The 19,902-nt window shown below is 53.9% G+C and overlaps 2 protein-coding genes across 3 annotated transcripts in view; one reads left to right on the forward strand and one right to left on the reverse strand.

The window, feature by feature from the left end:
- Positions 1 to 10,267: 10,267 nt before the first annotated feature.
- NDUFB7 (NADH:ubiquinone oxidoreductase subunit B7) lies at positions 10,268 to 16,241 on the forward strand. Its single transcript, XM_003915050.5, has 3 exons — positions 10,268 to 10,481; positions 15,384 to 15,552; positions 16,055 to 16,241. The coding sequence occupies exons 1-3, from the start codon at positions 10,370 to 10,372 to the stop codon at positions 16,185 to 16,187; spliced, it is 414 nt and encodes a 137-aa protein (XP_003915099.2). The 5' UTR covers positions 10,268 to 10,369; the 3' UTR covers positions 16,188 to 16,241.
- A 96-nt stretch (positions 16,242 to 16,337) lies between these two features.
- The window catches only part of TECR (trans-2,3-enoyl-CoA reductase), a 36,302-nt gene continuing 32,737 nt past the window's right edge, over positions 16,338 to 19,902 (reverse strand). The window contains exons 2-13 of one of the 2 annotated variants that reach the window (XM_003915051.4): positions 19,650 to 19,700; positions 18,983 to 19,034; positions 18,539 to 18,583; positions 18,338 to 18,441; positions 18,144 to 18,259; positions 17,953 to 18,058; positions 17,466 to 17,538; positions 17,331 to 17,374; positions 17,200 to 17,257; positions 17,036 to 17,124; positions 16,648 to 16,693; positions 16,338 to 16,574 (exon numbers count right to left, since the gene is read on the reverse strand). In XM_003915051.4, coding sequence (XP_003915100.2) covers positions 16,447 to 16,574; positions 16,648 to 16,693; positions 17,036 to 17,124; positions 17,200 to 17,257; positions 17,331 to 17,374; positions 17,466 to 17,538; positions 17,953 to 18,058; positions 18,144 to 18,259; positions 18,338 to 18,441; positions 18,539 to 18,583; positions 18,983 to 19,034; positions 19,650 to 19,700 — 912 coding nt within the window. In that variant the 3' untranslated portion in view covers positions 16,338 to 16,446. Of the gene's footprint in view, positions 16,575 to 16,647; positions 16,694 to 17,035; positions 17,258 to 17,330; positions 17,375 to 17,465; positions 17,539 to 17,952; positions 18,059 to 18,143; positions 18,260 to 18,337; positions 18,442 to 18,538; positions 18,584 to 18,982; positions 19,035 to 19,649; positions 19,701 to 19,902 lie in introns of both variants that reach the window. The other variant, XM_009193717.3, reaches the window with a different exon arrangement.

Here is a 19,902-nt window from a genome sequence, read left to right on the forward strand (position 1 = left end):
ACCCGGGAGGTAGAGGTTGCAGTGAGCCGAGATCACATCATTGCACTCCAGCCTGGGCAACAACAATGAAACTCCATCTCAAAAAAATAAAATAATCCATATAAACTAATCCATTTCTGGCTGGGTGAGGTGGCTCACGCCTGTAATCCCAACACTTTAGGAGGCTGAAACGGTGGATCACTTGAGTCAGGCATTCGAAACCAGCCTGGCCAACCTGGTGAAACCCCATCGCTACTAAAAATACAAAAAAAAAAAAAAAGAATAGCTGGGCGTGATGGTGGGCAACTGTAATCCCAGCCGGCACCTGTAATCCCAGCTACTCGGGTGGCTGAGGCAGGAGAATTGCTTGAACCCGGGAGGCGGAGGCTACAGTGAGGCAAGATCTTGCCACTGCATTCTAGCCTGGGCCAAAGAGCAAGACTCTATCTCAAAATAATAATAATAATAATAATCCATTTCCGTTGTTGTGAGTCACTCAATGTATGGGAAATTTTTTAGAGTCACTATAGGAAACTAATATGTACCCCAAGAGACAAGACCCCAATTTCCCTTTGTAGGGGTTTTTACTAAAAGTAAGAGGAAATGCAACTCAAATTGGCTTCAACAACAAGCAACATTCATCAGGCCCATGGAGAGCATTAGGTTGGGTTTCCATAACTGAGACTCAGAACAAGAGTGTCTCAAACAAAACAGAATGTATTTCTCACCTAAAAGGCTCACTATAAGCAAGTGAGGGTCCACAAATAGAAAAACCTTCCCCCGCACCGCACATGGGCAATGGGGTAGCCCCGGTCTTAATTGAGGTAGGAAGGCGGCAGCAGATTAACCTCCCTTTCCATTGAAAGCTGACTGTAGCGGCTGGGCTTTCCCCTGTTACATGGCCTGATGTCATAGAGCCTTCCCAACCTGTAGGAGGGCAAATATGACTGTACCCATTCTAGAGATGGGAAAATGGAGGCCTGTCTGAGAAGGAAGAAAGAGCCCGTCTGTTCAGCCAACATCTGCTAAGCACACACAGGGCTAATCAGACTCCAGATGGATGGCGGTGGGGAGCAGATCCAAACAGACATAGGAGGATAGGAGAAGGGGAAAAGTAACAGGGGGAGGGACAGGTAAATAGGTCAAAAGGACTGACGGTGTATCTGCCCATCAAGAGCACTTTTTGGGCTCACGCTTATAATCCCAGCACTTTGGCAGGCCGAGGCAGGAGGATCTCTTGAGGCCAGGAACTTGAGACCATCCTGGGCAACAAAGTGAGACCCCAACTACACAAAAAAGAAAATTTTTTAGGCCGGGCACGGTGGCTCATGCCTGTAATCCCAGCATTTTGGGAGGCCGAGGCAGGCCTATCACCTGAGGTCAGGAGTTCAAGATCAGCCTGGCCAACATAGTGAAACCCCGTCTCTACTAAAAAATACAAAAATTAGCCGGGTGTGGTGGCAGGTGCCTTAATCCCAGCTACTTGGGAGGCAGAGGCAGGAGAATCATTTGAACCCGGGAGGCGGAGGTTACAGTGAGCCGAGATCGAGCTATTGCACTCAAGCCTGGGGGACAAGAACAAGACTTCTCTCAAATAAAAAAAAATTTTAATTAGCTGGGCATGGTGGTGCACACCCGTAGATCGAGCTACTTGGGAGGCTGAGGTGGGAGGATTGCTTGAGTCCAGGAGATTGAGGCTGCAGTGAGCCATGATCACACCACTGCACTCCAGCCTGGGCAACAGAGCAAAACTCTGTCTCCCAAAAAAAAAAAAAAAAAAAAAAAAGGCACTCTTAGAAGTGAGGGGACCTTCCTACAATAAAGGTTCGGTGGTCTCATGGTACAGGGATGATAGCTACAAGCTGCATGGCCCATACCATTCCTCGGGACCTGGCACACAGTAGGTATTCAGGAACAGATGTTGGAATCCAGCCCCATTAACTGAAATAACAAGGCTATGAGCCCAGGCTGCTTCCAGCTCAGGCCCATTCTTGCTGTGTGACCTTGGGGGTGTAGAACAACATCTCTGAGCATTGGTCTCCTGATACGTCAAACGGATTCATTTGTTCATTCATCGATTCAACAGATAAGTACTGACCACCTACTCTGTGTTAGGCTCTAACACATAAGAACCAGAAATACATTGGTGAACAACAACAAAAAATTTTACCCATAGGAGCAGCAACAGGGAGAAAGAGAGTGAATAAAATAAATAACTCAACTATCTTAGAAGTTATGTTAGATAGTCATAAATAGAAAAAGAAGGAAAACACAGGTGCAGTGGCATGAGCCTCCAGTCCCAGCTACTCAGGAGGCTGAGATGGGAGGAGTCCTTAAGCCTAGGAGTTTGAGGCTGCAGTGCATTATGGTCAGACTGTGAACAGCCACTACACTCCAGCCTGGGCAACATAGTGAGACCGCATCTCTAAAAACAAGAAAAGAAAAAGAAATAGATGGCCAGGTACAGTGGCTCATGCCTGTAATCCCAGCACTTTGGGAGGCCGAAGCCAGGGGATCACCTGAGGTCAGGAGTTCGAGACTGGCCTGGCCAACATGGTGAAGCCCTGTCCCTACTAAAAATACAAAAATGAGCTGGGCATGGTGGCAGGCGCTTGTAATCCCAGCTACCAGGGAGGCGGAGGCAGGAGAATCTCTTGAACCTGGGAGGCGAAGGTTGCAGTGAGCCAAGATCGTACCACTGCACTCCAGCCTGGGCAACAGGAGACTCCATCCCAAAAAAAATAAAAAATAAAAAAAAGTAGAAACAGAAAAAGAAAAAAAAGAAAGCCGGAGAAAGGAATCACATGTACATGGGGGATTGCAATAAGGAGGAGGATCAGGCTGGGCATGGTAGCTCATGGCTCACGCCTGGAATCCCAGCACTTTGGGAGGCTGAGGCGGGTGGATTACCTGAGGTCAGGAGCTCAAGAACAGCCTGACCAACATGGAGAAAAACCAACCTGGGCAAGATAGGGAAGCCTTGTCTCTACAAAATTAATGAAATATCCCTCTAATATTTATCAAATCACAGGGCTTACACACTGTGATATTAATGAAAAAATTAACCAGGCATGTTGGTACACACCTGTAGTCCCAGCTACTCAGGAGGCTGAAGTAGGAGGATCCCTGGAGCCCAGGAACTCAAGGCTGCAATGAGCTGTAATTGTACCACTGCACTCTGGCGTGGGCAACAAAGTGAGACCCTGTCTCAAAAAGATACAATAAAACTAAAATTCCAGACCAGCCCTTCTCATCCACTCTGTCTGCCATTTTTCCCCTTAACCATTGTCACGGTCTTATCATATCTCACATTGCACATACCTCACTTCCTAATCTTGTTCTCTGCCTGTCTTCCACCTATTAGCAGCTCCACTTCATGAGGGCAGGGATTTGTGTCTGGCTTGTTTACTGCCTGCCATTCAGTAGGTGCTCAATGAATGTTTGTTGAATGAGTAAGTGACCTCCTGCCTGCTAAGCCCTGTCTAAGGCCACCCCTAAAGCCCCGCCCCTCCAGGCTCTCTCATCCCTCCAATACCAGCCAGCCACCTTCAGTGCACACAGCAGCAAACCTTGGGTGTCGGTAGCACTCCCGCCTGGATCAGAGACAAGTGTTCTGTCTGCCCCATAGGCAGAAGTGGTGCCTGCCCTGGGAGTCTTCTGCTGAGGCCTCACTGACCTTGTTTTTCCTGCTTCCGTAAAACTGAATCCCCCAGAGCATCTTGTCTCCCAACCAGCAGACTGTGGCAAGGTGCAGACACTACTCAGAATTTCCTTCCCCACCTCAGGTCCCACATGGGCCCTCTGAGGCTGCTGTGCTCACAAAGTGCAAATACAGCCCCTTCTGGCGCAGACCAGATGGGGTGGGACAGGAGAGCAAGGGAAGGAAGAAACGGGGGAGGCGGGAGCTGTGGCCAATAAACCAGGTCCTGGCCGGGCGCGGTGGCTCACACCTGTAATCCCACCACTTTGGGAGGCCAAGGCGGGAAGATCACCTGAGGTCAGGAGTTCGAGACCAGTCTGCCTAACATGGTGAAATCCCATCTCTACTAAAAACACAAAAATTAGCCAGGAGTGGTGGTGGGCACCTGTAATCCCAGCTACTCAGGGGACTGAGGCTGGAGAATTGCTTGAACCCAGGAAGCCAAGATTGCAATGAGCCGAGATCTCAGCACTGCACTGCAGCCTGGGTGACAGAGCAAGACTCTGTCTAAAAAAAAAAAAAAAAAAAAAACCATGTCCCCTGGGAGTGGTGGGCAAGGGACACAGGAAGGTCTCCTTGGTGGGTGGTTGATAAAGAAAACAACAGGAAGGATACGGATCATGGGTGATGGAGGCCCCCACATGATGCCTAAAATCACCCTCACCCTAGTATTGATACACAGGACACAGAAAGAAATTATTTAGGCAGACAGTGAGGGTAAGAGAGTCTTGGCAGAGCTTTCCTTTCAATAAAAAGCAGCCCAAGCCGGGCACGGTGGCTCACGCCTGTAATCCCAGCACTTCGGGAGGCTGAGGCGGGCGGATCTTCTAAGGTCAGAAGTTCAAGACGAGCTTGACCAACATAGCGGAAACCCGTCTCTACTAAAAATAATAATAATAATAATAATAATACAAAAAAATTAGCTAGGCGTGGTAGCGGGTGCCTATAATCCCCGGTACTCGGAAGGCTGAGGCAGGAAAATCACTTGAACTCGGGAGGCGGAGTCTGCAGCAAGCCAAGATTGCGCCATTGCACTCCAGCCTGCGCAACAAGAGCAAAACTCCAGCTCCAAAAAAAGTAAAAAAAAAAAAAAAAGCCCAAGAAATTTTTTTTTTTTTTAAACAAAGAGCATCCTGAGAAATCGAGCTGCAAGCATAGGTAAGCAGGCTGGAAGCTTGCACGAGAGAATGCCAGCAGCTGTGCCAATAGAAAAGGGCTACCTGAGGGCCAGGCATGTTCAACATGGAGACTCCATCTTCCCTTTTATTATCATGTGTACAGTAAAAAACAAACAAACAAACAAACAAAAACAAAAACAAAAAATGGGCAACAGGGTGCAGGCCAGGCAGAGAACCTACCTGCATAATGAAAGATTAGGGTGAGGGGACTACCAGAAATTTGCGCCCTATGCAAATGGCACACCTAGTCCTAACCAGTTTTTGCGCCCTATGCAAATAGCACACCTGATCCAACCAATCTTTCAAGCCCTATGTAAATCAGACACTGCCTGCTCACCAGGCATCTATAAAATCCCTGCATTTCACCTCAGAACCGGCAACCTGTTCGGGACCTCTCTCTCCGCAGCAGAGAGAGAGATTCTTTCACCTATTAAACTTCCGCTCTTGGCCAGGTGTGGTGGCTCACGCCTGTAATCCCAACAGTTTGGGAAGCCAAGGCTGGTGGGTCATTTAAGATCAGGAGTTCAAGACCAGCCTGGCTAACATGGTGAACTCTATCATCTCTACTAAAACTACAAAAAAATGAGGCCAGGCACACTGGCTCACGTCTGTAATCCCAGCACTTTGGGAGGCCGAGGCAGGCGGATCACGAGTTCAGGAGATCGAGACCATCCTGGCTAACACAGTGAAACTCCATCTCTACTGAAAATACAAAAAATTAGCTGGGCATGGTGGTGGGCGCCTGTAGTCCCAGCTACTCGGGAGGCTGAGGCAGGAGAATGGTGTGAACCGGGAGGCGGAGATTACAGTGAGCCAAGATGGTGCCACTGCACTCCAGCCTGGGTGACAGAGTGAGACTCCATCTCAAAAAAACATAATAATAATACAAAAAATTAGCCAGGTGTGGTGGTACGCACCTGTAATCTCAACTACTCAGGAGGCTGAGGCACGAGAATCACTTGAATCCAGGAGGCAGAGGTTGCAGTGATCTGAGATCCTGCCATTACACTCCAGCCTGGGCAGCAGAGCAAGACTCCATCTCAAAAAATAAGCAAATAGTCCAGGAGGGTGACTCACGCCTGTAATCCCAGCTACTTGGGAGGCTGAGACAGGAGAATCACTTGAACCCAGGAGGTGGAGGTTGCAATGAACCAAGATTGTGCCACTGCACTCCAGCCTGGGTGACAGAGCAAGACGCCATCTCAAAAAAGTAAATAAATAAATATAAACTTCCACTCTTGACCTCACTCCTTGTGTGTCCACATCCTTGATTTCCTCCACTGTAAGACAATGAATCTCAGTTATCACCCCAGACAATGGCCCTTTCAATATCATTCTCCCCACTTCCCCAGTGCTCAGTAAGGCTAGGCCAGGCTGAACCATTTGAGTCCCAGAAGCTTAGAATGGAATGGGCCACATGCCTTGGTGCCCACCCCCAGTCATGCCTGGCTTAAATCCCTTCAGCCTCTGGTGAAATGACTGGTCACAGTAGCCTCCTTTGTTTGGCTTTCTAGCACTAGACTGTGACCTGGATGAAAGTAACAATAGTGAGCACGTATTGAGTGCCTACTGGATGCCAGGCACTAAGCGCTTTTGATGCAACCATCTGATTCTTCCACCTTCTCTATTTATTCGTGTGTTTATTCAACAAATTATTTATTTTATTGTATTGTTTTGTATTTATTTTCATAGACAGGGTCTTGCTCTGTTGCCCAGGCTGGAGTGCAGTGGCATGATCATTGCTCACTGCAGCCTCAACCTCCTGGGCTCAGGCGATCCTCCCACTTCAGCCTCCCAAGTAGCTGGGACTACAGGTGCCTGCCACCAGCCCAGCTAATTTTTTTATTTTTTGTAGAGACAGAGGTCTCCCTATACTGCCCAGGCTGGTCTCAAAGTCCTGTTCTCAAGTGATCCTTCTGCCTCCACCTCCCAAAGCCGTGCAATTACAGTTGTGAGCCACTGCACCCAGCCTATTCAACAAATATTTACTAAGCATCTGCTGCATGCCAGTTCTGTTCTAGGTGCAGTAATATGACAGTGAACAAGACAGACAAAATTCCCTGCTTCACAGAGCTGAGTTGAGAGGAGAGATCAATAATAAACAAAATAAATAAGGCAAATGGATCACAGTTTAAATGGTGCTAAGTGCTAAGAAGGAAAATAAAGGCCCAGCATGATGGCTCACGCCTGCAATCCCAGCACTTTGGGAGGCCAAGGCGGGTGGTTTGCTTGAGCCCAAGAGGTTGAGATCAGCCTGGGCAACATGGCAAAACCACATCTCTACAAAAATACAAATATTAGCTGGGCATAGTGGTGCACACCTGGAATCCCAGCTACTTGGGAGGCTGAGGCAGTAGGGTCGCTTGAGCCCAGGAGGCAGAGGCTGCAGTGAGCTGAGATCATGACCCTGCACTCTAGCCTGGGTAATAGAGCAAGACCCTGTCTTGAAAAAATAAAAAAATAAAGCCAGGAAAGGGGTGGAATCCAACAAGAGGGGTGCCCTCGCTGGCTGGGAACATTATGAGATAGGTATCACAAACCTCATTTTACAGATGAGTAAACTCAATCTCCGAGAAATGAAGTCACTTCTGGAGGTCACACAGGGAAAGTGAGCTAGTACTGTAATTTGCCTTTCTGGACTCCCTTTGAGCTCTGACCTCTGGGTGAGCAGCTGAAGCACAGAGAAAGGGAGATTAAGGAGACACGCCCAGAACAGGGCAGGGGTACCAGGTGCAGCTGTGCAGGTTGTATACTGAACAACTCCAGAAGTACCATTCATAGAAATCACAATGTGAATGCTTGCCCCTTGAGTCTGGAAGGGCACAAGAATCACAAATTAATGTGGTGGCCTGGAGATAGGAACAGGTCACACAGGTAACCCTGGAGAGAAAGTTTCAGCCGGACGTGGTTCACGCCTATAATTCCTGCACTTTGGAAGGCCAAAACGGGTGGATCACCTGAGGTCAGGAGTTCAAGACCAGTCTGGCCAACATAACGAAACTCCGTCTCCACTAAAAATACAAAAAATTAGCTGGCCATGATGGCACGCACCTGTAATCCCAGCTACTCAGGAGACTAAGGCAGGAGAATCGCTTGAAACCAGGAGGCGGAGATTGCAGTGAGCCGAGATCGCATCACTGCACTCCAGCCTGGGCAACAAGAACGAAACTCTGTCTCAAAAAAAAGAAAGAAAGAAAGAAAAAGTCTCTATTGCCAGCTGCCTATTCTCATAGCTTGCTTTTTTCACTTAATATATCAGCAGCCACTTCTGCATGTCAACACATAAAGATCTAGCTGAGTAATTCTCCCAAAGCTGGTCACTAGACCAGCAACTTCACATCACCTGGGAATCTTTATAGACAGGGTCTCACTCTGTTGACTAGGCAGGAGTGCAGTGATGGGATCACGGCTCACTGCAGCCTGGAACTCCTGGGCTCAAGCAATCCTGCCTCGCCTCCCGAGTAGCTGGGACTACAGGCGTGCACCGCCGCACCTGGCTTTCTTTTTTTTTTTTAGAGACAGAGTCTCCCTATATTGCCCAGGCTGGTATCAAACTCCTGAGCTCAAGTGATCCTCCCATCTCAGCTTCCCAAAGCTCTGGGATTACAGGTGTGAGCCACCGTCCTGGGCCCATGGGCCCATTTTTTTTTTTTCCATTAGACTGTTTTTCTGTTCCATTAGACTGTAAGCTTGCAAGGCAGGAACCATGTCTGCCTGTCTGACCACTGGACCCAGCATACAGTAGATGCCTAATACATGCTTTGTCAGATTGGGGGAAAATATATATTAGATATTAATATTATATATAATATATATTTTAAAATTATATAAAGATTACATGGATATATATAAAATCAATATAATTTATTTAAAATTTCAGCTTTAAATAATTGTTTTTGGCCGGGCACAGTGGCTTACGCCCATAATCCCAACACTTTGAGAGGCTGAGGCAGGAGGATCCCTGGAACCCAAGAGTTCAAGGTTACAGTGAGCTATGATTGTGCCACTGTGCTCCAGTCTAGGCGACAGAATGAGGCCCTGTCTCAAAAAATAATAATATAATAATAATTGTATTTATGAATAACTTTTATTTAAATCAAATTTATCAAAATATTTCTTGGACAGGTGCGGTGGTTCATGCCCGTAATCTCAGCATTTTGGGAGGCTAAGGCAGGAGAATCACTTGAGGTCGGGAGTTCAAAACCAGCCTGGCCAACATGGCAAAACCCCCGTCTCTACTAAAAATACAAGAATTAGGCCGGTCGCGGTGGCTCAAGCTTGTAATCCCAGCACTTTGGGAGGCCGAGACGGGTGGATCACGAGGTCAGGAGCTCGAGACCATCCTGGCTAACACGGTGAAACCCCCTCTCTACTAAAAAATACAAAAAACTAGACGGGCGAGGTGGTGGGCACCTGTAGTCCCAGCTACTCGGGAGGCTAAGGCAGGGGAATGGCGTAAACCCAGGAGGCGGAGCTTTCAGTGAGCTGAGATCCGGCCACTGCACTCCAGCCTGGGCGACAGAGCGAGACTCCGTCTCAAAAAAAAAAAAAATACAAGAATTAGCTGGGTGTGGTGGCTGACGCCTGTAATCCCAGCTACTCAAGAGGCTGAGACAGGAGAATCATTTGAGCCCAAGAGGTGGAGGTTGCAGTGAGCGGAGATGGTGCCAGTACACTCCAGTCTGGGCGACAGGTACTGTGTCTCCAAAAAAAAAAAAAAAAATTATTAAAGTAACTTTATTCAAAAGTACATACATTAACGATATAATCGATATTGTGCCTTTTTTTTTTTTTTTTTTTTTTTTTTTTGACAGAGTCTCGCTCTGTCGCCCAGGCTGGTGTACAGTGGCGCGATCTCGGCTCACTGCAAGCTCCGCCTCCCAGGTTCACGCCATTCTCCTGCCTCAGCCTCCTGAGTAGCTGGGACTACAGGCGCCGCTACCACACCCGGCTGATTTTTTATATTTTTAGTAGAGACGGGGTTTCACCGTGTTAGCCAGGATGGTCTCGATCTCCTGACCTCGTGATCCGCCCACCTCGGCCTCCCAAAGTGCTGGGATTACAGGCATGAGCCACCGCGCCCGGCCGATATTGTGCCTTTTTTTAAGAGAAATTTTAATGTTTTAGAAGAAAAAACTTTTTGGAAAATGATATGAAAAATAATTTTAATACGTGCTTTAGCCTCGGGCTACCAGAAGAGCCCCAGATAGAGTCGAGGGAGGCCTCAGTCCTACATCTTCCCCTTCTACTTTGCCCAGATGGATTTCCACGCTCAGGGAAGTCCCCTCTCGGGTCCAACCACATCCTGGGAGGGGACGCAGCACCTGTCCCGCCTCCGCCTGTCCGCGAGGTGACGCCAGGCGGACCGGAGCGATCCTCTGGAGTCCTTCATCTCTATGATCTCCGCAGCCGCCTAAGCGACCCGGAAGCCGTGTCTAGCTGAGGGGTCAGTGGTTCCGGGTAGGAGCTAGGTGACCCTCGGCTGCTGCGGGAACCTGCAGCGACTGCAGCCATGGGGGCGCACCTCGTCCGGCGCTACTTGGGCGATACCTCGGTGGAGCCCGACCCCTTGCAGATGCCAACTTTCCCGCCCGACTACGGCTTGCCCGAACGCAAGGAGCGCGGTGAGGCCCAATGCGCAGGCGCGACCAGAGGGAGTGGGGCGCGGGCGCCTGAACCCCCGAACCCCTGGAACCCCAAGACTGGGCTCTAACCTCAGGTGTTGTGTCTGGGTTTGGGTCTAGACTAGGAGTCCAGAGGACGTGCGTGTCCCCGCCTGAGGGTGGAGGCGTTCCACGCCAAGGGCACGGCTTGAGCAAAAGCCAGGGTGCAAAAGTGAGACAAGTAGGGGATCGGGCAGGAGTGCGGCGCGCAGAGCTCAGTCGAGTCTTTTTTTTTTCTTTTGAGACAGTGTCTCGCTTTTTCTTTCAGGCTAGAGTGCAGTGGCGTGATCTCGACTCACTGCAGTCTCCACCTCCCAGGTTCAAGCGATTCTCCTGCCTCAGCCTTGCGAGTAGCTGGGATTACAGATGTGTACCACCACGCCCGGCTAATTTTTTGTATTGTTAGTAGAGACGGGGTTTCGCTATGTTGACCAGGCTGGTCTTGAACTCCTGACCTCAAGTGATCCGCCTGCCTCGGCCTCCCAAAGTGCTGGGATTATAGGCGTGAGCTACCACTCCCGGCCTCGGACCGAGTCTTGGGAGACGTGGGGAGTCACGGGAGGGCAGGGACATGTTCATTGTACCCCTTTCCTAATGTCGCTGCAATTGTGGTGCATGCACAAGAAAATAAGGAAGATTCGCGCCGCGAATACCGTCCTGCAAAGTGCTTTGTTTTGCTTTGAGATGGGATCTTGCTCTGTTGTCCAGGCTGAGTGCAGTGGTGCAATCACAGCTCACTGCATCCTCGACCTCCTGGGCTCAAGCTATCCTCCTGCCTCAACCTCCCGAGTAGCTGGGACTACAGGAGCGTGCCAGGATGCCAGGCTGATTTTTTATTTTTTGTAGAGATGGGGGTCTTGCTGTTGCCCAGGCTGGTGTCAAACTCCTGGGCTCAAGCGATCCTTCTGCCCAGCCTCCCAAAGTGCTGGGATTGCAGATGTGAGCCACTACGCCCAGGACGGTTTTTTGGTTCATGTTTGTTTTTGCTTTTAATGTAGTAATATCACAGGCATACCGAGAGCCAGCTCTGGGCCACGTCCCACATTAGGAACCGCGGATACAGCAGGGAACTGGAAGGATGCAGGCACTGTCTCCAGAGAACTCACAGCAGAGTGGGAAGGATCGTGGAATCAGGCAGAGCTGGGTGGTGTCAAGGCAGGCTTCCAGTAGGCAGCGGCTGGAAACAAAGACGTGAAGGGTGGCCGGGCGCGGTGGCTCATGCCTGTAATCCCAGCACTTTGGGAGGCTGAGGCGGGCAGATCACCTAAGGTCAGGAGTTCGAGACCAGCCTGGCCAACATGGTGAAACACTGTCTCTACTAAAAATACAAAAATTAAGGCCAGGCACGGTGGCTCATGCCTATAATCCCAGCACTTTGGGAGGCCGAGATGGGCAGATCATGAGGTCAGGGGTTCAAGACCATCCTAGCCAATATGGTGAAACCCTGTCTCTACTAAAAATACAAAAATTAGCTGGGGGCATGGTGGTGCGCACCTGTAGTCCCAGCTACTCAGGAGGCTGAGGCAGGAGAATCGCTTGAACCCAGGAGGTGGAGGTTGCAGTGAGCTGAGATCACACCACTGCACTCCAGCCTGGGCGACAGAGCAAGACTCCATCTCAAAATATATATATATATATAAAAATTAGGCTGGGCACGGTGGCTCACGCCTGTAATCCCAGCACTTTGGGAGGCCAAGGCCGGTGGATCACCTGAGGTCAGGAGTTCGAGACCAGCCTGGCCAACATGGTGAAACCCTGTCTCCCAAAAATACAAAAATTAGCCGGGTGTGGTGGTGCGTGCCTGTAATCCCAGCTGTCTGGGAGGCTGAGGCAGGAGAATTGGCTGGAACCCGGGAGGCAGAGGTTGCAGTGAGCCGAGATCGGGCCACCACACTCCAGCCTGGGTGACAGAACGAGACTCTGTCTGGAAAAGAAAAAAAAGATGTGAAGGGCCACGAGTAGGGGTTGACCAAAGAGAGGTGGCAGAGCCAAAACTTCTAAACAGAGGAGGGACACAGTCAGGTTTGGTCAGTCAAAAGGTCCCGCTGTCTGCTGAGCGGGCGACAAGCATGAGACAGAGACCTCTAAGCAGCCTGGATTTGAGAGAAAGTTGGGAGATGGTATAATCGCTCCACTGTCCTCACTCCAGGCAGTCCTTCTGCCCCAGCTGAACCTGCAGTCCATTGGTCCGTCCACCTCCCTCCCATTGCCTCACACACCTTGCTTTGCCCAATATCAGCTTTGCAAACGCTAGCAACCTGCTGCCCTTCTCTCTCGCTTACTCTGGATAAATTCACCTCTTTCCCTTCCTTGGCGCCTATCCCCATGCAACTGAACATGATGCGGGAGAGATCAGAAAAAAACAGCTCTAAGCTAGGCAAAATGGCTCATGCCCAACGCTTTGGGAGGCCAAGGCAGGAGGAGTGCTGGAGGCCAGAAGTTCAAGAATAGCCTGGGCAACATAGCAAGACATGTCTCTATAATTTTTTTTTTTTTAATTAGCTGGGTGTGGTGGCACATTCCTGCAGTCCCTGCTGACTGGTCTCCCGATTGGTTCTCCAGTGGACTCTTCATGCTGCCTGGCCTTTCTGTTACCTCCTGGATCCTTCACTCCCTCCCTCCTAGACCACTGTCCCCTGCCCTCTCTTTCCTCCTTTCCACCCCCTTTCAGCCAGTCACTTTGCTAACTGCAACATCCACCTTCCTGGTTCAAGCAGTTCTCCCGCGTCAGCCTCCCGAGTAGCTGGGATTACAGGTGCGCACCACCGCACCTGGCTCATTTTTGTATTTTTAGTAGAGACAGGGTTTTACCATGTTGGCCAGGCTGATCTCGAACTCCTAACCTCAAGTGATCCACCCGCCTCAGCCTCCCAAAGTGCTGGGATTACAGGCATGAGCCACCGCGCCCGGCCCATATTTATTTATTTGTTTATAGAGATGGGCTCTCACTCTGTTGCTTAGGCTGGAGTGCAGTGGTGCAGTTACCACCCACTGCAGCCTCAAACTCCTGGGTTCAAGCGATCCTCCCAAGTAGCTCTGCCTTCTCTGTGTGCACCACCGTGCCCAGACAATTTTATTATTTTTTCTAGACATGGGATCTTTCTGTGCTCCCCAGGCTGGTCTCCCTAATACTTAAGCACTGCCAGACACGCTGTGGTGCTCTGTCTTCTGTCTGTTCTGTGTCTCCCTCCGAGGGCAGGGACACTTGTGTGTTATGTTCCGTGCTGTATCCCCACCACTAAGCACACAGTAGGCGGTCTAAAGTCCTTGCTGCTAGCTGATTATAAGTTTGAGACAAAAGAGGGAGGAGTCTAGGATTGCCACCTGGAGCTCCAAGTGCAGATAGGGAACAGCCAGGGGCTGCAGGTGATACCCAGGCCTAGGGCTCAAGCGAGGTGTGGGGTGGAGGGACCACATCGGGCTCATCTACCTAAGGGGTGGCAGCAGAGAAAAAGGATCTCAGACTGGGCGTGGTGGCTAGCACCTGTAATCCCAGCACTTTGGGAGGCCAAAGTGGGTGGATCACCTGAGGTCACGAGTTCGAGACCAGCCTGACTACCATGGCGAAACCCTATCTCTACTAAAAATACAAAAATTAGCCAGGCATGGTGGTGGACGCCTGTGGCGTCCCAGCTACTTGGGAAGCTGAGGCAGGAGAATCGCTTGAACGTGGGAGACAGAGGTTGCAGTGAGCTGAGATCTTGCTACTGCCCTCCAGCCTGGGTGACAGAGTGAGACTCCATCTCAAAAGAAAAGAAAAGAAGGCGGCTCTCAGAACAAAGCTTAACGCAAGGCAGCCATAGAGATGGGAGGAAACCTGGGAAGGCGGGATGTGGGAGGAGCCACAGGAAAGAAGGAAGTGGGAGGCTGGGGTCCTGGGCTGTTGGGTGGCCCTGTGAGAGCCCCTGTCTGGGCAGTGAGAGGGTGGGGCAGAAGCCAGAGAATGGAACAAGGGGCAGGAGAGGAGGACCTGGGCCTGAGTGGGATGAGAGAATCACGGCTGGGAAGCAGAGGGGAGAGAAGCCAGCCTGGGATGACTGCCATTGAGATGTGAGTATGTCTCCTCTCACTTGCGCAAATGGGAAGGAGCTGGGACTAAGAAAGATGTGGACATCAGGAGGGCTAGGGAGGCTGGGTCTGAGGGAGGCAGCGGGGAACAAGTGCAGGATCGCCAGGCACAGGCTCCAGAGTGAATGTTCAAGGTTCCTCAGGCTCCCATCAGCCTCCTGAAGGTTGATTTGTCCGGAGTCAGGTTTGCTAGGTGAGTGGGGCACCGGGACCCAGATACTAGTCCAGCTGTCTTCTGAGCCCACACCTAAGTATCTTACAGGTACTGTTAGCTCAGTGGATGCTCAGGTAACTTCCATGAGCTGATGGTCAGTTCTGAGGCTCAGAGAGAGGCCACGCCGCCGGCCAGTGCAGAGCCGGGACTCGGGCGGGTTGCAGACAAGAAAGGCTAGGAGTCTGGAGCTGCAGGTGTAGGTGGAGAGTCTGAGGGGGTACTCTGGGAGAAGGTGGATTCTGAGAGCGGGGCTGTAGAGAGTTGGGGACGGGCATCCCTGCGGGAGGGGAGGCAAGGATCCAGCGCAGGATGTTGAGGTGCCTCAGGGTGATGGGGAGCCACCTTCTCCTATCTGGGCTTTGGTGTCTGGAGTTGCCTTTGTGCAAATTAGAAAAGGAGGCCCCTTCAGGACAGTGCGTCCATCAAAGGCATCTGCCATCCACTACCATCTGCCACCTGGATGTTAATGGGGGACACCCCGAGCCGTGGCTTCCTGATGCCGTGTGCCTGGGTCCCCTGGGGATCCCTGGAATTGGAGTGGGAGGCCTTCAGCCTGGTTGAGCCCTGCCCACTCCCTGCAGAGATGGTGGCCACACAGCAGGAGATGATGGACGCGCAGCTGAGTCTCCAGCTGCGGGACTACTGTGCCCACTACCTCATCCAGCTGCTCAAGTGCAGGCGCGACAGGTTCCCCAACTTCCTGGCCTGCAAGCAGGAGCAGCACGACTGGCACTACTGCGAGCACCGCGAGTGAGAACTCCCACACCGGCCCGCCAACACCCTCGGCCCGCAGCACCCCACACCCCCAGCCTTCCACAACCCCGGCCCACCCAAGCACCCCACACCCCCGGCTCGCCCGAGCCCCCTGTCAACACCCACAGCCTGCACCCCACCCAGGCCCTGGCCCCTGGCAGGATGTGGCTCCAGAGGCCAGGGACCTGAACTGCCACTGAGGTTTCTAGCCGGGCCCCACCTTAGTCCCAGAGAGGGCTTTCTAGGGGCCTGTTGGATGGGGACAGGGCAGGTGGCTGAAGCCACCTAGGGGAGTGGCCAAGCCCAGGTTCCAGCGGGAAGCCCTATCATCTGCGTGGACAGACCCCAGACCTAAACCACAGGCACTCGGGTCTGTCTTCTTCAGAGGCCTCCCCCACAGTGCCGTCGGACAGCCCCTCTACTTCCCAGGGCTTGGAGGGCGTGTCCTGGCCAGCGACACTGACAGCCCCTCTCAACCCCTCTCGTGCTTTTCCCTCAGCTATGTGATGCGCATGAAGGAGTTTGAGCGGGAGCGGAGGCTGCTCCAGCGAAAGCAGCGGCGGGAGAAGAAGGCGGCAGAGTTGGCCAAAGGCCAGGGACCCGGGAAAGTGGACCCCCAGGTGGCCCCGTAGGGGGTGCACCCCCCACCCTATGGACCAGTCAAATAAAAACCTTCAGGCCCCTCACCAGAGTCCCCTCTTACGGCGCCAACGCGAGGGTGGGGAGAGAGCGAGGGGCATGTGGTGGTCCCCAACCTCGGACAGAAACACACAGAGCCCGAGTCCGACAGGGGCAGGCGGGGTTTATTCCGGGTGCTGGAGAGCTGCGGGCCCCACTCCTCCCCCAGAATGCCACCCGGGTGAGGGGCTGAGCCCCAGCAGCGGTGAGCGCTCAGAGCAGGAAGGGGATGATGGGCATGCGCAGGGGCGGGTAGTCCCGGAACTCCTTCAGGTAGCTGCGGTGCTTGCCCTTGGCCCAGATGGTCATCTGGGTGAAGCCCACCAGGGAGAACAGGGCCACTGCAGGAAAGAACGGGCGTCAAGGAGGGGCCTGGAGGGGCAGGGCCCCGCCGAGGGAGGGCGGCAGGCTCACCTGGGAGACACTGCGTCATGATGGCGAAACCGATCCAGGACCCCACCTGTGGGCAGGGGCGGAGGGTGAGGGTGGGCAGGGCTGGACAAGGCCCGCTGTTCCGCCAGTCTCGCACCCTGTGGCTGTCCTGGACTCAGTCACCCACGTCCCCCAGCCCCTGCTTTCTGAGTCAGGGATGGGAACCCAATTCCAGTGGCGGTGGGGCTGTATACTGCGAAAACCCAACGGCACATGCCTCCCGGCCCCCACAGCAGGGAGGCCGCGGTCTCTACCTCCCAATGCTCCCAATGCAAAAGCAGCTGCCCAGCCAGGCGCCCCCTCCTAGGGGCTGGCCCCTCCACATGGGACCCCAAGTCCCAGGGCAGAGAGGGGTAAGGCAGCCCCTCACCTCGTAGGTGTAGTTGGGGCAGGACACCAGCAGGAAGAGCCACGTGAAGGGGTTCTTGGTGGGGTATGGGATCTTCCGGGTCTTGGACCCTGGCAGGCAAGACAGGAGAAAGTCAGACCCCCTCACCCAGCCCAGCTGTCCCCCTGCCCCCAGCAGGCACTCACCAGCCGGCCGCAGGTCCCGCAGGGCCATGTGGATGGAGAAGTTGCCGAGCTGGCAGATCTGTCAGAGAAACAGGATCAGCCTAGGATCGCCCAGATTTCCCCTACCCCGTCCCCACACCCAGCCTCCTTACCACAAAGATGGCGAGCGCCAGTTTCACCTGCTGAGCTCCGTAGGCTGCAGAGGAAGCAGCGAGGGGAGGCCCATGAGGGGAGGACCCGGTGGGTGGGGGCTGTGGGGGAGGGAAGGACGGTCTGAGGCCACTTACTAGGCGGCGTGTAGAGAGGGTGGTTGATGTAATAGGCCATCCACGCAGCGAAGCCCCAGTAGTAGGTGCAGTTCTGAAAGGGAGCGGGGTAGGGATGGGACTTGGGCCAGCGACGGGCAGGGCGGATTCTGTCTCATCCATAGGACCCTAGGAGCATGGTGGGGAAGGGCAGGAGGGGCCTTGGGGCGGGGCTGGGGAGGATAGGTGGGGCCAAGGGGTGAGGCTAGGGCAGGGCTCTATGAGGGTGTGGTGGACAGGAGGGGCCTAGGGGTGAAACTGGGGCAGGGCTCTGCAGGGGCGGGGCTGGGGAGGACGGGCAGGGCCTAGAGGCTCTGCGGGGGCGGCGCTGGGGGGGTTAGGCGGGGCCTAGGGGTAGGGCTCTGCGGGGGCGTAGTGGAAGATAGGAGGGGCTATGGGGTAGGGCTCGATGTGGGCGGGGTGAGGCGGAAAGGCGGGGCTCAGGGGTGAGGCGGGGGCGGGGTCTCACCTTGAAGATGTTGCGCAAAGGCATGGTGCCATGGGAGAAACGGTGCACGAAGAGCGTCTCCAGCAGACGCTTGACGTAGTGGAATGAGTGGCAGATGCAGGCGAGGCTGGTAGAGGGGAGCGGGCTCAGCTGGGGGCTGGTCCGGCAGGTCTTCTGCCTTCCCCTACCCTCCTCCCGCCTGCCCCACTTACTGCACCACCGTGTGCCGACTGGACGTGAAGTCGTATTTGTGGCCATAGATGAAGGGCACTCGGAAGTAGAAGAGCAGGTAGATAAAAAGGGGCCCCGCGTACTCTGTTAGGAAGACCTGAGGGTAGAGGGAGGCAAGTTGAGTCACCCAATGTGGCTGATGGGAAAGGAGGCCGTGGGTAGGGTCAGGACTCACCGTCACCCAGCTGATCTGGGCCCCCAGGTCCCGGAAGTAGAGCGTGGCCGTGGTGCCCACGGGCAGCTTCTGTAGAACATCCTCATCCTTCAGGGACTTGCCCTCTGCAGAGAGGCGGGCCAGGGCTCAGGGGCTGCCCGGGCCTTCTCCCACTGCCACCCAGGAGCCTAGGGGGCGGGCCGAGCGGACAGCTGTACTCACTGGGGTCCAGGCGGAGGGACTGGCGGGCGGGGTACCATTGCGGATCTGGGGGAGAACAGGGCGGTTACAGCCCACAGACTGGCAGGGCTCAGCCGGTCCGCTGCCCAGTCGCTGTGCCAGCTTCTCAGGGTTCCCAGGGTGCAGGGACCCCAGGACTCCACAGCTCCTCCCACCCGGAGGCCAAGCCTCAGGCCTGTGCAGTTCCAGGACACAGGCCGGAAGAGCGCGGGCAGAAGCAGGATCTTGTCCTTCCCAGAGCCTAGCAAGGGCGTTCCTGCGGCGTGCCACGTGGGGGCGCCTGCCCCAGTCACGCCCCAGAAGCCTAGGCCACGCTGGGGCATCTCTGCAGGCCCCTGGGAGAGGGGTGCCGGATGGGATCCCTCCCACCCTAAGGTCCCTGGTCAGAGGGGCTGCAGGGGCAGTGTGGCCAGGCCTAGGACTCACGGGTCTTGGTGAAGAGGTTCTTGATCTCCGCAATGGTGGCGTGGGGCTCCACCTGGAGGAAGCACAGGCGCAGGGAGGTCAGCTCTGCGGGGAGCCCAGACCCAGGATGGGGAGGTAATGAAGGGGATGGCAGGCTTGGGGTTGGGCTGCAGCTATGGGAAGGGGGAAGGGCTGGGGTCTGGAAGGCAGAGGCCTGGACAATCAGGGAAGAAGCAGCGAGGGCCCTGCCAGTGCAGTGACAGCAGGGGTCTGGGGCTCCAGTTTTACCCTCAGCCAGCAGGCCCCCAGCCCAGCTAGTGGCAGATTAAGCAAGGGAAGGCAAGCCTGCTTCTCTGCCCCTCCTCTCTACTCCTCACCCATGACTCCCCCAGGCGCAAAGGCCCTCTTTCCTCCCCAGGGACAGCCCAAGCCCCTTCCCCCAGGGGCAAGGCTCAGCAGGGGCAAGGCTCACTCCTCCACCACCCTCCCAGGACCAAAATCCCCGCAGGGTCTACTGAGACTCCCATGCCTCCATTTCCCCGCCACACCCAGGGGACGGGGCTATCTACCCTACCCCAAGTGAGGGCATACCCCTCCACAGGGCCCCACTGGATAGCTCCTGGGCTGGAAGGAGGGGGGTCCTGGACCCAGTGCCCTTGGCCCAGTGCAGCCCATGTTCCGGTCCTACCTTGTCCAGGAAACACAGCTTCTCCCTTGTCTTTGCATCCAGAATCTCCACCTCGAAGAAGAGAACAGCCTTTTTAGGTTTCTTGGCCACCTTTGGGGGTGCGGGCCTGGGGAGCCCATTGAGGCCAGGGAGGAGACCTGGGGTGGCCTCCCGGGCCACCAAGTTCAAGCTCATGTCCATGCCGCCTGCCACCAGCCCTGCCGCTCGGCTCTGCCCACGGTGGCCAGCAGCCCCAGCTGCCAGCCGTCAGCCC

Source organism: Papio anubis, chromosome 20, assembly GCF_008728515.1.
Source record: "Papio anubis isolate 15944 chromosome 20, Panubis1.0, whole genome shotgun sequence".
NCBI classification, from domain to species: Eukaryota; Metazoa; Chordata; class Mammalia; order Primates; family Cercopithecidae; genus Papio; species Papio anubis.

What these genes read in the sequence shown, in the direction of transcription:
- NDUFB7 (XM_003915050.5), top strand. Translation starts at nt 10,370, where the DNA reads ATGGGGGCGCACCTCGTCCGGCGCTACTTGGGCGATACCTCGGTGGAG. An exon ending in GCCCGAACGCAAGGAGCGCG is followed by an intron (nt 10,482 to 15,383) that starts GTGAGGCCCAAT and finishes CACTCCCTGCAG; the next exon opens with AGATGGTGGCCACACAGCAG. An exon ending in CACTACTGCGAGCACCGCGA is followed by an intron (nt 15,553 to 16,054) that starts GTGAGAACTCCC and finishes CTTTTCCCTCAG; the next exon opens with CTATGTGATGCGCATGAAGG.